This window comes from Talpa occidentalis, unplaced genomic scaffold (assembly GCF_014898055.3).
Source record: "Talpa occidentalis isolate TD23 unplaced genomic scaffold, MPIMG_talOcc4v2.1, whole genome shotgun sequence".
NCBI classification, from domain to species: domain Eukaryota; kingdom Metazoa; phylum Chordata; class Mammalia; order Eulipotyphla; family Talpidae; genus Talpa; species Talpa occidentalis.
The window spans coordinates 38,171,772-38,187,374 of NW_026555331.1; the positions used below are offsets into that span (position 1 = coordinate 38,171,772).

At 35.5% G+C, this 15,603-nt stretch overlaps 1 protein-coding gene across 1 annotated transcript in view; it reads right to left on the minus strand.

Annotated features, from left to right (window-relative positions):
- Nucleotides 1–15,603, minus strand: part of NECAB1 (N-terminal EF-hand calcium binding protein 1) — a 265,090-nt gene that overhangs the window by 93,713 nt on the left and 155,774 nt on the right. Inside the window, exons 5-6 of the mRNA XM_054691909.1 lie at nt 10,643–10,751; nt 8,403–8,444 (exon numbers count right to left, since the gene is read on the minus strand). Coding sequence (XP_054547884.1) covers nt 8,403–8,444; nt 10,643–10,751 — 151 coding nt within the window. The remainder of the gene's footprint in view (nt 1–8,402; nt 8,445–10,642; nt 10,752–15,603) is intronic.

A 15,603-nucleotide genomic window follows, 5' to 3' on the forward strand; every position in this document is an offset into this window, starting at 1 on the left:
GTTTGACAATCTGAATTTTCAGTTGTAAACTATTTGCAATTCAAAAAAATAAGGAAAGGAAAATGAAATATATCTACTAATTTCAACCTGATGGCTCTTTGGATGGGAAGATGGAAGGAAAATTAGTTATACATGATCAAAATCCTATGGACCGCTACATGTAAATTTCCTCTTATTGTGAATCACTGTCTTAAATTTAAAGTTGATTAAAAATAACTCCCAGAAATAATTACAAATAAAATTAAACTATTAAACCCATTAGTGCATGAGTCAAGAACAGTTGTGTGCAGCTGATACGCATACTCAGTTTTCTTCCTATTATAGTTTGAGTTAACCCCTAAAAGCTCTTGTTCTTTAGTATGTTTTTCCCCATGGACAAAACTTTTAAGAACAGAAAAAAATAATATAATATTCTATTAAGCAGAGCTTCATTTTAAGCATTGGAAACCTTTTAAAACATATCAATGCAGATCCATTAAACATTTTGGGACAAAGAAATTCTTAATATGAACACATGTTGAGTCTCCTAAAAGGAAGAAATTATCTGCATTTTCTTTTCATGGCTTTTAATTTATGGGCGTAGATAACAATGTTTTTTAAAAGAAATAACCTTTAAAAACTCTTTACATTGAATTGAGCATCCAAAGCCATATCTCTTATTTTCTTTGTCCCCAACAAAAAAGAGCCAGTTTCCCTTTTATTTTACATGACTGATCAGTGGCAGCAATCATTCTGTGGTCAGTCTAAACTCTAAAAGCCACCTGCAATGTACCTCTGCATGCCTTTTTTATATCTAATCAATATAACCCATTCCTATAGCAATCAATCAGCAGTATTGACTGTATTATAACATTTGTTGGAAGTAACTAACAATGCTTTTGCCTCACAGGTGTTTATAATCTGGATTTGGAGACAAGACTAACATATTAATGAAACAAGTAGCAGAAAAAACGTAACATAACAAGGCCTCCCTGGTGGTGTAAGGGGTTAGGACGCAACCTATGAAGCTGTCCGCAGCCACGGCAGCACAAGTTTAATCCCCAGCCGGGGAGCAACCCACATGGTACAGCAGACCTCTTCTTTCTCGCCCCCTGCTCCCCTCAGCAGTGTGTTTCAGTCAGTCTGCTTGTTCTGTTCCCCATTCTGTCTCTGGTGAATACTCTCACCCCCATACCTCTGGCCTGTATCTCAGAGTTCTTGTATGTATAAATAAATAAATCTTTAAAAAATATAACATTATGCATTTAATGGTACCTTACAAAGGCATAAGCTATATATATTTTTTTAAAGATTTATTTATTTATTTATACCAGCACTGGGTACAGTCAGAAGCGCAGGAGGGTGAAAGAATTCACCAGAGCCAGAGCAGGGAATAGAACAGGCAGACTGATGAAATACACTGCTGAGGGGAGCAGCGGGCGTGGCAGGAGAGGTCTGCGTGCCATGTGGGACCCTCCCGGGCGGCCGGGGAGCGAACTGGCACTGCAGAGGCCTCTGGCAGCTTCGAGCCCAGCGCTCAACCGCTGCACCACCAGGGGAGGTTTGGCATGAGCTATAATTATTAAAAATTGGAGAAAGCTCAGGAACGAGGGTAAGGTTAGTGAACACATCTTATTATTTTGTGGAGATGCTTATAGTTATTGCTAAGCACTGCAGAGAGTGGAAGCATTTAAACATAACCTTAGCCAGTTCCTGAGTTCTTCCACATTGCAATACTGCCTTTTACAGAGTTGAATAAACCTTGATTTCTAGAAAGCTTTACTAGGCAGAGGGGAGGGACAAGGCTATTCACATAAAGTGAACAACATAAGATAAGCGGAAGAAGGAATCTATGTCTTCTCCTTGAACTTGTAATGTGTAGTAGACACTGTGCTGGGAATCAATGAATAGCCAAATAATCAAGACTTAGTTGGTGTACTGGAAATAGGGGATGGGAGAGAACAGAAATGGTCCAAGAAGTGAGCACCAAGTATTTTTAGAAGATTGGAGTTAAAGTTTTACTGATTTAATTTCTCCATTTGGTAATACTGGCAAAGTAAGAAAAAAACAAACAAACAAAGACTGCATTAATATGAATAAATAATTTACCTAGATTCTCAGTAGACAAGTTTTAGTTTGGAAAAGAAATTGATTTTGCTTCACCATTAGCTACTGATGGGAAGATAGTTCAATTATGATTAAAAGAGAATTCAAGCTCTTTATTGTTAGGGATAGATGACAAACAAAAAGTAATTCTCTAGGTAAGATTACAAATATAAAAAGATCTGAAAAAGTCTGAAAGCTAAAGCCTTTAATTAAAAGAAACATTAAAACTGTGGGAGTGCTCTGAAGAACAAGGGTAAAATGAGGCAATGCAAAATGATGGAATGGAGGGTGGTGAGGGGCAAAAGGCCAAAAGTATAAGATGAATTCCAGCTAGAAAGGCAAGATGGAGGGAGAGAAAATGTGGAAAGAATGGAAATAATGTCCACGGAGAAAAAGCTAACATTTCTACATTGTACAACTCCCACACTGTAAAATCCTACATAATGGATATAAAAAGAGAAGAGATAAAGACAGTAATTAAAGCAATTACCTCTATACTGTTCATCCAAATATATTCTACTGCAGGAAAGAATTAACCACCTTTTTATCAAGAATAAAATACCTGAAAGTGACTTTTAAAACTGGCATTGGAATATTTTGATTTCTGATAATAGCTAAAATAAATAGCTAAAAATCTGAGAAAATGTACTAATGGGGACATGACAACAGAAAGGTTTACATTTTGCTTTCAAGTAGACCTAAAATAATTGCAGATCATTTTATTTATTTATTTTTTAATTTTTTTTAAAGCTTTATTTATTTATTTATACAAGCACTGGATACAGTCAGAAGCACGGGAGGGTGAGAGAATTCACCAGAGCCAGAGCAGGGAACAGAACAGGCAGACCGACGAAACACACTGCTGAGGGGAGCAGCGGGTGTGGCAGGAGAGGTCTGGGTGCCATGTGGGACCCTCACTGGGCGGCCTGGGATCAAACTGGCACTGCAGAGGCTGCGGGCAGCTTCGCAGCCCAGCGCTCAACTGCTGCGCCACCAGGGGAGGCCCTAGCAGACCATTTTAAGTATGGATATATATACTATCTGTAAAACGTTGGGCAAGTTGCTTAACATTCTGGATCAGATTCCTTAACTGAAGGCTGAGAATAATAATAGTAATACATTTTAATTTGGTTTTTATAAAGGTTAAGTAAAATAGTGCAAGCCAGTGCTTGTCAGTTATTCAATAAATATATTACCCTATTCAATTAAAAATTAAACATTTCCTTTATAAATTCAATATTTTTAAAGAAATTGTTTAAGTACTGCTATGTCTCAAAATTTGGCATGTCTGCCATCTTCATCAGAGAAACCTGGACCCCCAAAAAGAAAATTATAAATAAAGAGAAACCATTTCCACGTCACTTGAAGAAAATCTCCTTAAAATTTTCTTTTTTATAAATCCTCTAAGCTATGCTAATCTTCTTAGTCATATGGTAGACTTTGTTGATTTCTCCCTTTTCCTTCAACGAAGAATCTTAAGCCCCATTGATCATCGCAAATTGTGGAGTGACCTGATTTAGGAGAAAACAGAAGTGGTGCCAATGACATTCCTTCATAGGAAAGAAAAGAATTTTCAGGCTCTCAGGAAATAGTTTGCTTTATTCTTTCTATGACTTTATGAGCTAGAGATGATCAAAGAAAGTAAATGAGTTTTAGAAATTATTGAAGTGAAAGTATATATAAAAATGGGTGATTCCTCAGAAAAATTAATAAACTAGTTCTCATGGCCAAATGGAATCAGTAACTGGAAACCTGAGAATGAGTATTGGTAAGATTGTAAGACTTCAGTTTTCAGTCTCTAACAATGTGGCAAATAGTGCACCTGAATAAGATCTAATTAAATAGTGCTCCACTTAACCAGTCATCCTAATTTTTAAAATATTAAGAAATAAGGATAATATGACATGTGAGAACTAGAAAATCTAAACTATGTGATTATGAAGACAGACTATGGGAATAAAGACCAGATGTTACTATGCCTGCCTGTATTTTGGCAATCCCTGAAGATACAGAATGCTGACAGATTCACATGCATCAAAGAAGTAGCATTTACAGGCATGATGCTAGTAGTTAGAAGCTGGGAAAATAGAAACACCAGGAATAGACAAAATCAGTTGGCTTGGAAGGGAACAGGTGTAGGTGGCTAGGACCCTGGTCAGCTCAGATGGGGATGCCTGTTACAGGGTTTTAGAAATTATTGAAGTGAATGCCATCATGGTTTCATATTTTCCTGATTGACCCCACACTATGTAGGAGCTCTCCGGATTTCAAACTCCACCAACTACTCTGTTTTCTTGGGGAAGCAGATCATTTTCCTCTAAAATATGAGATGGTAAAGGGATGTCTTTGAAGTTGAGCAGGCAGTTATTTGATCTGCAGGAGAGTCAGGTTTTGCCTGCACAGCATTTATTCTCCCTTATTCTGATATCAGCATTCTAGTTCCCTTCCCATTATGTTGTTTGTTATTTTAAACAGTGACTTTTCAGGAAATGGCATGAGCTCCAAAGCCAGAATTTTTCTGAGACTACTAGGAAAGAAAAGTAGTTTCTGAAGTAGTTCAGAACAGTAGTACTTTTCCCAACAGTAGTTCTGTCATAGTTTGTCCTGCTGGCAGCAATATCAACCTTGAACTTTTAGTAACCATCTTGACCTCTCCGAAGAGGGGTTTTCCCAAGAGAAGAGTCAACTTAGGAAAAGAGATGAGACTGATGACTGAGTACTTGACTCCAATGACATAAAGCTTTTCTTAGGACTTTTCAGACTCATGAACCGGATAAGTATTTCTCTAAGTCAGCTTAGTTTATGTCTATCACTCACAACCAGTCAACGCCTGCCTACTTTGTTATCCTGCCATCACTTCTTCCAAGAAGAACTTAAGAGAAGTTTACGAAAATTTGTCAAAACAATATTGTTCTCTCACTTCATAGTATTGTGGTCCTTCTGACTCCATGCCTCATTTGGCATATGAGCATTTTGAAATAAAATTGTTGGCCAGAGGTGTCAGCTAACTTGTGTTTCTGGAAAACAAGATACATCTGCTGGCCTTTGCTTACTTATGTCAAGTAGGCTATTTAATACCTGGACAGAAATCAGCCTACTGCCTAGATTTTACAGCTAAATCTTGATCACATAGCCAAATGCAATGCTCTATCTGGACTCTGTGCTCTCTGCAGGTTTGCCCAGGGCCAGTCTGAGCCTTGACTGAACACTCCCATGTTTCCTTTGCCCAATGACTACTGCTAAAACTCAACCCCAGCATTTGCAGTCTGTCCACTGCATTTTACCCCAGACTATGGACTCTGATTTTCTACTTTATTCTCGTGACATGGAGTGACATGATTTTTTTCCTCTTCTCTGATATTTTGACTGTGCACCTCTCAGTTATGCTATACTTCCTTAGCCTACCACCTGAAATTGTGACCTGCCATATTCCTTAAGGCAGTTCTCAGTGCTGATTTCAAAATTGCCAGTTCAAGTTGAAGATAGTATAGGCTGTGTTAATACGGAGATCTCTGTTGCCCACTATTGGAATAGACTCTCTATTCAAACTGTAATGCAGTTTTGCTACATGATTTTCAGACCAACCTACTGTTCATTTCTTGGGAACCTATCCTGCCTTCTTTTCCTATAGCCAAAAAAAATGTATTTACTTTAGCACTGTTATAGATAACTCAAGGGAGAAAGTGACTTTATCCACCAATTCATCCAATTTTAGAATTTGACTTTCATGCACAAATACAAGATGAACAACTTTTCCCAGTTTTGAAGAAACAAAATTTTTCTGTCTGGAACAATTCCTTTGATAGCATTACTCTCCAAATATTATGAGACTTATCTCATCATTGGTGTGTAAGAACTGTCTTCAAGTATTAGAAAGACTTGTCATAAATTATTCATATTTCACATGGCCCTAAAGAACAGAACTAAGATAAAAATAAGTGGAAGCTTAGGGAGAAAAATAGTTTAATTTAACAAAGAGCTTTTAAACTTTCAGAACTAGTTCATGATGGACTATGCTTTTTTTAGTAGGTGATGATATTTTTGTTGCATTAATGTGCTTCAGTGATTTAACAAGGACGGGGTTGAAATCTCAGTACTCAGTGCCCCCTCACCCCAAATTATTTTAGCCTGGAATAAAGAGTACTTAACCTGAAGACATCACTCATCCATCTCAAGTCACAGGCCCCCATCTGCAGGCCCTGGGAAACTTCTCTGTGTTCACAGTTACCTAAAAGCAAAGCTTCCATCTGGTCTACCATTTGGTAACAATCTGGAACTCAAAATGAAGTATACTGGGAGGATCACTTTTTGCCTAATACTGCTCTTTTGTTCCAAACTTAAATGCTAAGGATTTCAAGTATTCTTTCCTAAACAGTGACTATCACAAAATTTGGGGAGAAGTATGTTTAAACAATCTTTAATGGAACTGGAAAATTGTAATAAGGCTAAACAAAATGACTGCGACATTATTCTGTCTTATGTAAACAGTGAGCATATTTGACGTAGAAATAAAACAATATGAAGGCTGAACAAAATTTTGTGAAGAATAACATTTAGTAAGGTGGATATTACATTCTTTATAATATCCTGGAATATTAGATTGTGTCACTTTACTTAGTTGGAGAAGGTTAGTTGCAACAATATTTGACCTTATTGACAAAAACTTACATTTTGACCTTCTTTTCCTTTGCTCTATCACATATTCCAGGAATCATCCACAGACATAAAGTTGTTTTATATTCCACATTCATCCAATTACTCTATTTAAGAAAAAAGCTCTTAACAATTTTCCAAATGTCCAAACATAATAGAAAAAAAATCAATAAAGTTTTTTAAAGGTGATGGAAAGTTAGACTTTTGCTACCTTCAAATTTCTCTTATTTTTATTCAGGTTTCCTCTCATTTCTAAAGCCTATGTTCTGAACAAAATCTCTAGGTCATATAGATTAGGAATGTAATTACCAGAAAAACATTCATTGTTGAAAAATTCAAATTCAAATAAAAAATTAGGATGATTCTTGGAATCCTCACTAGAATGAGATTATACAGTTTACAATTGTATGGGTCAAAACTCTCTAGACACTTTCCTTCACATGCAGGGACATGTGCTTGAGGGGTTAGATTTGAAATACACTGAAAACATTTTCTATGATTCAGACCTGAAATCCTTCTAACCTTGGTAACAGTCACATACAGAAATCTTTCCACAGCATCAAACATGAGGTTATATATGTTTGGTCTGCTTTTCTGTTTGTTATAGATCACTTGTATCCTTGAGAGGAAATTTGACTGACAAGAACTAAGAGGCTTAAGGGCAATTAAAAATTTCAGTGAAATGCTCTTCACATACTTAACATAATTTCTTAAATACTCACTTTTTAAAATGAAAGAACAAAGAAATGAATGAATGAAATGAAGGAAAAAATTCAGCAAGTTAATACTGGAAACTGAAACTGTGAGCCACCTAAATATATATAGAGGCACCAGTATGTGTTTTTTACTTGTCAAACTATTTTCTAAAATCATTGCACAACTCTATGTTTATAGTTTTTCATTTAAAGCTACTTATAAAAAACATGACCCCTGAAAATCTGTAGGTTTACCTGATGTCTTTTTGATGTTGTTTTATAAGGAATGATTTACTTTGATATTTAAAATCCTTTAATTATGATGTACTATTGGCACAGCTATAATTATGTTTCTAAGTAATATTTGCTCCTTGTAATCAAGTATAATAATTTAAGAATATTCTTCATGAGACAAAAGACTGGTAAGACATAGTCTTAATATTTGCCTTCTTTCCAAATATTTTTGAAATATATGTCACTTTCAAACAGGAAAAAGAAAATTGGATTATCATAGATGGCAGGAATGAGCTAAGGCAATACTTTCTTAGACCACACTTTTGAAAGAAATAGAATCTTATTCAAATAAACTCAAGAAAATGCAGTGCATTGAATGGATACACTCAATGATTTAATGGACTTTGAGGTTAACTTCAACTACCGATATCAGGAGCAGGAGGCTCTAGGCAGCCCTAGGGACCTCGGCTGCAGACATTCATTTGTGATTTCTGTCTCCTGTGGTTCAACATAAATATGAATTAATGAATCTGACTGTCTTGAGCCACCTTATTTATGAATTGGCTCCTTCAGGGAAGGGTCTACCTTTGATCAAATAAAAGTGGTTGGGTATGTTGGACAAATAGAGCATATTTTCTCAGAAAGTATGTGGAAGGAGCAAAATATATAGCTTGCATACAATAACCACTAAAATGATAATAACTTGGATCATGCAAAGACAAAGTTATCACTTACTTGAAATATAGCTCTGAAATTCCTCCACCAGTATTTGAATTACTCAAAAAAAAAAAAAAAAATCAAAGCCTGACAATGACATCTTTTTAAAAAGAAGGAATTTCATGGATATAATTCAGACCCTGCATCTAACATACTTTAGCTCCAAATTAAGATGAATACCATCATTATCATAACACACTTGTCACTAATACATATATGAGAGAAAATGCTAGTAAAAATTATTCCTTTAACTTATTGTATAACTCATTACATGTAATTCCTTAACACGTATGTAATTTTATTCTATGCTAAGTAACTCCAAATAAATAAATAAAACAGCAAATAAATAAATAAATAAATAAAACAGCAAAATAAGAGCAACAGCATCTATTGAAACTTTTTCATTAATATGTAAAAACATATTGAGAAATTTCCCTTACATTTAATTCTGGAACTATATTCTCAACAGTTTTTCCAAAACTGGATATCATTAAAACTTTAATAATAATAACTGTGATGGGGGTATCAGCATCTCAACTTTTAACACCTGAGCCACAAAGGGAGTCTCTGTTCTTTTTCTTCACTCAGGGCTCATCCCTCAGAATGGCATCATCTGACTTCCTTTCTCTATGTGTAAACATTATTCCTCAGTGCTAATTTAAGGATTCAGCTAACATCTGTAGTTTCCCTCCACCATTACCCCCTGAAGCTTATCAGTCGGTAGAGACACAATGATGTATGAAGATGCTGCTTAAGTTCGTTTATAGTTTTCCCTAACCTACATATTAGAGTTGAAGCACTTTTGCAATCTCAGAATGCAAATTCCTTCTTCTATGGCCCATTCTTCCCAGATTCTTCTCCTCCAATTCTCAGGCTTACAGCTGACACTTTGGTTCTAAGAAAACACTTAATACTTTCATTCACCTTAGACTTCCAGGGCTTTTTGTTAGCCTTCCTCTGTGACTGGAATAGTCCCCTGTCCATTTTTTTACCTGGTCAATTTCTACTATTCCATATAAACAATTCTTGGCTATCTAAAGAACATTCCCTGAGCCTACCAAACTAAAATCTCCTTATGTCATCCCAATATGATCTGAGCACACCTCACTCACATCGTCTATGATCTTAGAATGAAACGATTAGTTAGTGGGTCTGTGTTTCATAAACTACAAGCTGTTTCCATATTGTGTTATCAGTACCTACTAGGGCATTGATAGGCCTAGATTTACTGAACAGAATGGAACTTTTGATAAAGTCATCTGCTAATACTGTTTCTGATGACGAAGAACTTAAGCCATTTCAAAGGGAATGTGAAACCCGAACAGAAGTCAAAAAATTTACAAACTGGTTGATTGCAAAATATTCAGCCACTTGAGTAAAGTGAATTTAATCTTTTTCATTTTCCTTATTAGTTTGTCTCAAGAAAATATCTGTGCTTAAATGCAGCCCAAGAGCATTCTCGTGGCATGCTGGCTCACTGCCTGGAACCATCTCAGCACTGCCTAAACCAAGATGCTGAATGCTCAAGCAGTAAACAAACTGATGGCTCTCAAGTCATGATTGAAATAGTGTGTTTCCACATTCAAATTCTGTAATCACAATGGTCACAAATAATGTGATTTGGGTCAATTGCTCAAATCAAGCAGCACATTTCTATTGTTCTATATCCCAAATTCCTCATCATTTCATATTTTTTAAGGATGGTGAGAATATAAATAGAAATGTTATAAATGTTATACTAATGAAAAAGAGAGATCTGTATGCATAAAGTAAATAAAATAGATGGGTTACTGTTTGCATTAATTATTCAGAGAATATTCTGTGTCCTGCATTCCATGCATCTCTCAGGAATTAGTACTGGGAGTTCAGCACATCTGAACTGTGGCATTTTCTCATTCCACTATATTAATATAAGAATGGCCTCTGGATAATTTTTAAATGAAGAAACCTAAGACACAAGATAGAATTCTAATTTCTTATTAATCATAGAATTAGAATTATTCATAATTAAACTTTTGTTTCATATTCTGAATACTCTAAAACTACTTTAGGAGAGCTCCCTACAGAAGATCATTGTTTTACAGTTCAATATTTAGTTCTTCAGAGAATTTCAATTTTTAACAGGGGGCATCTCAGAATTAAACATAGGTAAGCATAAGATGTGCCCTGTATATCTTTCCCCTCTCTCTCTCAGAAGCATATATTTTTTCACACACTTTCTATCTTGCTTACAGAATCCAAAGATAAAAGTTACTTACTTAGTATTATGTGTATCAATGGTATGGAAGAGCTCATGTAATTCTTCTCCACTCAGAACACCATCTGCAAAATAAGCTTTGAATTCTTCAAAGGATAATTTTCCATCATCTGAAATGTAAGAACAGAAAGAAGAATGTTATTTACTTCGTTTTCTTATCTTTTAGTTTTTAAAACTTTGCACAGATCACATGCAGGTTTATTTGTGCATGACCATATATGTATTCAAAACCAAAGAGTAATTCAATGTTAAAGAGAAAAACAATTTGGTGACTTTTTTCAGTACATAGACTGCAGATATGTATATACCCTGATGAAATACGTATATATGGTTTGGGTAGTTTTTTGGTTCATTTATTTACATGGTAGATATTTAACATTTAATAAACAATGTAGCTGTCTATACACAAACAAATAAAATCCCCAGAAAGAGAAATTATTTAGGTATTTTTTTCCTTCATATATAGGATCTAGCAGGTTACAGAATAAGAAGCAAATGTTAAATAAGTGTTTATTGAGAGAACAGATGCTAACATGTGGGGTTCTTATTACCAGTGAACCATGTACATTCCTTTATCCTTTAAGTAAACAAATACTTTTTAAGCCAAACACATTTTACTTATTGTGGGATACAAAAGTGAAATGCAGTCATGGCATCTAATAAAAGAGAAGGTATACCGTATGAGTGTAAGTATGTTACACAGCAGAACAGAGTACATGCAACACATTGTGGAATGCATATCAGTTTGGATAATAAAAGATCTTTCCATTTGGGGGCATGAGGAGTTTTATTATTGAATTTTCCTAAAGAACAGAAATACATACATTAGCAGAGATGGAAGAAACATATGAATAACAGGTGAAAATAAAACGATGTGTGCAAGGCACAGCAGCAGAAATTCAGGTGAATTGAATGGAAAAAAAGGAGAGAGAAACACCCTTCTGAGCTGGTTTCTCAGGTCTCTCAAAGTAATCCAAGGACTGTAAGTGGGAGAATGGTCCTCTCCATTTACAAAGGGGCAACTGAGTTCTAAAGAGGAATTTACACAACTCACAAAACTCCTGTGAATGAATCCTATCAACAACACTGTGGAATTTATCATGGAGTAGAGAGAAGGTATGATTTAATAACAAAGAATTTTTTAAGGTTTATTTAGAGTATTTATTCTCTCAAAACATGACTCACATGCCAGCCTTAGGGCAGCTAAAAATGCAGACTGTCAGGTCCTACCTGAGTATCAGAAACTTATAGAAGGCATGGAGGCAGGGGCAGACAGGAAATCTGGAATTTAAACAACCTGTGTGATGCCTTTCTAACATAAAGGATGAGACAAGCTAATTACTGAATTACTCAGTTTTTCAGATAAGGACTTAAACTCTCTAACATTTCAAAAATTCTTATTTGCAAAATATAAAGACCACTGAGCGTTTTTATTTATTTTGAGATCAGATATTTATTTTACTTTTTATTTTATTTTTTCCTCATTTTTAATTTTTGCACAATGTATGCATTTTCATCTTGGTTATAGTCCCCATACAATTCCCACCCCCCATATTCCCACCCCTCCTTATTCCCACCCCCTCTTCTACACCCACCTCCCCCATAGTATGTCTCTGGTTTATAGGTTTATAGCTGCTTGTTGATTTTGATTTTTACTTTATTATAATTAGTCTTTTTTCTGGTCCCTTATTTAGGTTTTCTATATTCCTGCTCCCCGAGTGTTTTTAAATTGCATTTCATTTTGCTTTTTAAATCAATAGGCGTATTAAACCAACCTTCAAGTCAGTTCTTGCCACAGTTTACTGAGCACGCATTGCCTTTGAGGTATAAAAATCTTGATCCGGAGCAAGCACAGAAAGAGTTTCTAAGCTCCAGTAGCCCCTTGGGCCAGCCTAGCTGGTCTACCTCAGCCATCTCAAACATCACAGAAACCCAATGCAAAACAAGGTTTAACCCACAAGGCTCATCAATTGTTTAATTTTGTGTTTCTGTTTTTGGAAGGGCTATTTTAGTGTCATGTTTCAAATGACCATTTTAAACTTTAACTCCTTGTAATTTGCTGTATATCCCAGACGAAACTTAGTAATAGTCTCTGGGCCTTGGATCTCCATACATTGGTGAAAAACATATTAGCAGGCTGGGAAACCACATAAACCAGAGGTAAGGATAAGAGAAAAAGGGAAAGGTTTTCATCTTCTTTAAAAAAAAGAATGAAAGAAAAGCTGACATCAACCCACTGTTTCCAACTCTACCATTGTGACTGTAACAAATGTAATACATACATATTCATGGTGGATTTTTTTTTTTTTTTTTTTGTGATTATTTGATGGTCGTCAGGCGAGCTGAATCACGCTATTACAGCTTCAGCTGCCTATACACCGCGGGGATAGGGTGGGTGCCTGGAATACTGCCGTGTAATTACGAAGAGTGAGTTCGTGTAGTAATGCACATACTGTCTTATGAAGCATTGACTAATATTTTGGATGACTTTATGGGGATTTTAGCCTTCTTTTTTTCTAATTCTCATTGGAAATACAAAATACAAAATGGAGGTATTGAATTACATTTTTTGATTTGTAGGATGGAAAGTATTTTCAAAGTCTGCTCTTATTCCTGGAAGTTTTCAATTTAGGCTGCCCCAATTTTAAACAAGCAATTGCAAAGCATTACTTTGGAATACTTCTAACCTTCATGCTTTAATAATAAATAAAAGTGTTGTATTGGTTTAAAGGAGAGGGAGAAAAAAAAATTCCTTTTTACCATGATTCTGCATTAAGAAGCAATTATAAAATTTTTTCCTATTTTAATGTTTTTTATTTTAACATTTATCTTTTTTTTACATTTTTTAGACAATATATACTTTCCCCCACCCCCTCAAATTAAGTTCCCATAGAATTTCCTTCCCCAAGGCACCCATGCACTATCACCACAATCCCCTGTGCTCCTCCCTCCCTCCCTCTCATCCCTCTCCTTCCTCCTCCCCTGCAGTATGTCTCTGGTTTATAACTGTCTGTTTTTGCTTTGTTGTGTTTTGTACTGTTATTATTTTTTTACACTGACGTCTTATTTGGTTCCCCTATATTCCTGTTATAGGTGAAACCATCAATATTTTTCTGTTTCCTTAAAGATGCAATTGTAAATTTTTATTAAAATAATCTATTTCAACTTCAATTTTCCTGTTGAACTTTTATTCTGAAATGGAGCAGCACAGTTAAACCTGGATTTATATTGACTTGACTTATAAAATAGCCATATTCTGTAAAGTTTGATGCCATATGATACTGTCTTAACTTTTGCCACCACAGGCTTTTTCTTTTTTTCAGTTTTTTCTTTTAGGATTACATGCTTTGTCTGAATTTGTTCTGAACATAGCTGATCCTGTTTGGCTTTATTTTTAAATCATTTTAATCTTATATTCCAACTTCCCGTAATTTTTTAAGATGGAGGCAGCAGAATGCAACTGCTTTGTGCACAATAATGAAGAAAATCTTGAGTTTTAAACAGGGATTTGCCATTTACTAGTATCATCAAATATTTATCAAAATCCTCTATGCCAAACATGGTTTTGTTGATAAGTATATAGATAGCCCTTATGGATTTTATAATTATGATAGAGGATTTACCAAATGAATTGCCAAATACAGTAGAATAAGGGTCATTCCAGGGCATAGAGGGGACCCTGGGAACATGTACAAAAGGAAACTAATCCAGATGTAAAGGCATAGGGAAAATTTCTTAGAAGAAGTGGCATTTCACCTGAGACACAACTGCAGACCAGAGCTTAGTGGGATAACATTTGTAAAGAGGAAGAGCATTTTGAGCAGAGAGAACACCAACCATAAAGCTAGGAGGCATGAAAAAATATGGGATGGGAACAGAAAAGAAAAATCAGTATCCTCAGGCAAAATGTATATATTGGAGTAGAATGGTGGTCACTACAGACTGATTGGAGTGTGAAATGGGGAGATGTTGATCAAGGGGTACAATATTTAAATTATGATAGATTAAATTATGATAGATTACGATAGATTAATTATGATAGATTAATTAATTCATATATTGTATTATATATTTGCAATTAGATGAGGGTAGATCACGTGTTCTCACCACCAAATTAAAAAAGGAAAGAAAATGGTTACTATATGAGGTGACTGGTATGTTAAGTAGCTTTACTGTGGTGAATACTTCAAAAATTATCTTTATATGATCACCAGATTATGTACCTTAAATATATACAACTGTCAACTATACCTCAATAAAGTTGAACAAAAGAGTCTACATTGGGGGGAAGGAGGAAAAGTGAGAGAATTAGATAGAGTCAACCTCATGAGAAATAATGTAAATATTATATGAGTTTAATTTACTGCAAGAGCGCTCAGGAGACATTCATTGGAAAGCTGACTGGAAAGCTGAATGTGGGAAGGAATGGAGAGGTATGCTACCAGAAGACCATTAAGAATAAGTCACATTAGGGGCCTCTCTGGTGGCGCAAGGGGTTAAACACCACACTGTGAAGCAATCCACAGGCTCTGCAGCACAAGTTCGATCCAAGGCCAGCCAGGGAGCAACCCACATGGTGAGGCAGACCTCTCCTGTCTCCCCCGCTGCTCCCCTCAGCAGTGTATTTCAGTCAGTCTGCATGTTCTGTTCCCCACTCTGTCTCTGGTGAATCCTCTCACTCCCCTCCTGCACACACCTCTGGCCTGTATCCCAGTTCTTGTATGCATAAATACATAAATCTTAAAAAAACCAGATTGTTTTAAAAAAAGAATAAGTCACATTAATTTGGGCAACAGTGATATAAATTTTGGAGGTGACAGTAAGAACACATAGAAGTGAATAAATTTAAATCTGTTTGGGAAATAGACTCATCACCAATGTGATCAGTTTTAGGAGATGGGAAAAGAAGAGAGCACCATAAGTCCAAGATGATACCCATTTTCCAGAACTGAACCATCAGAT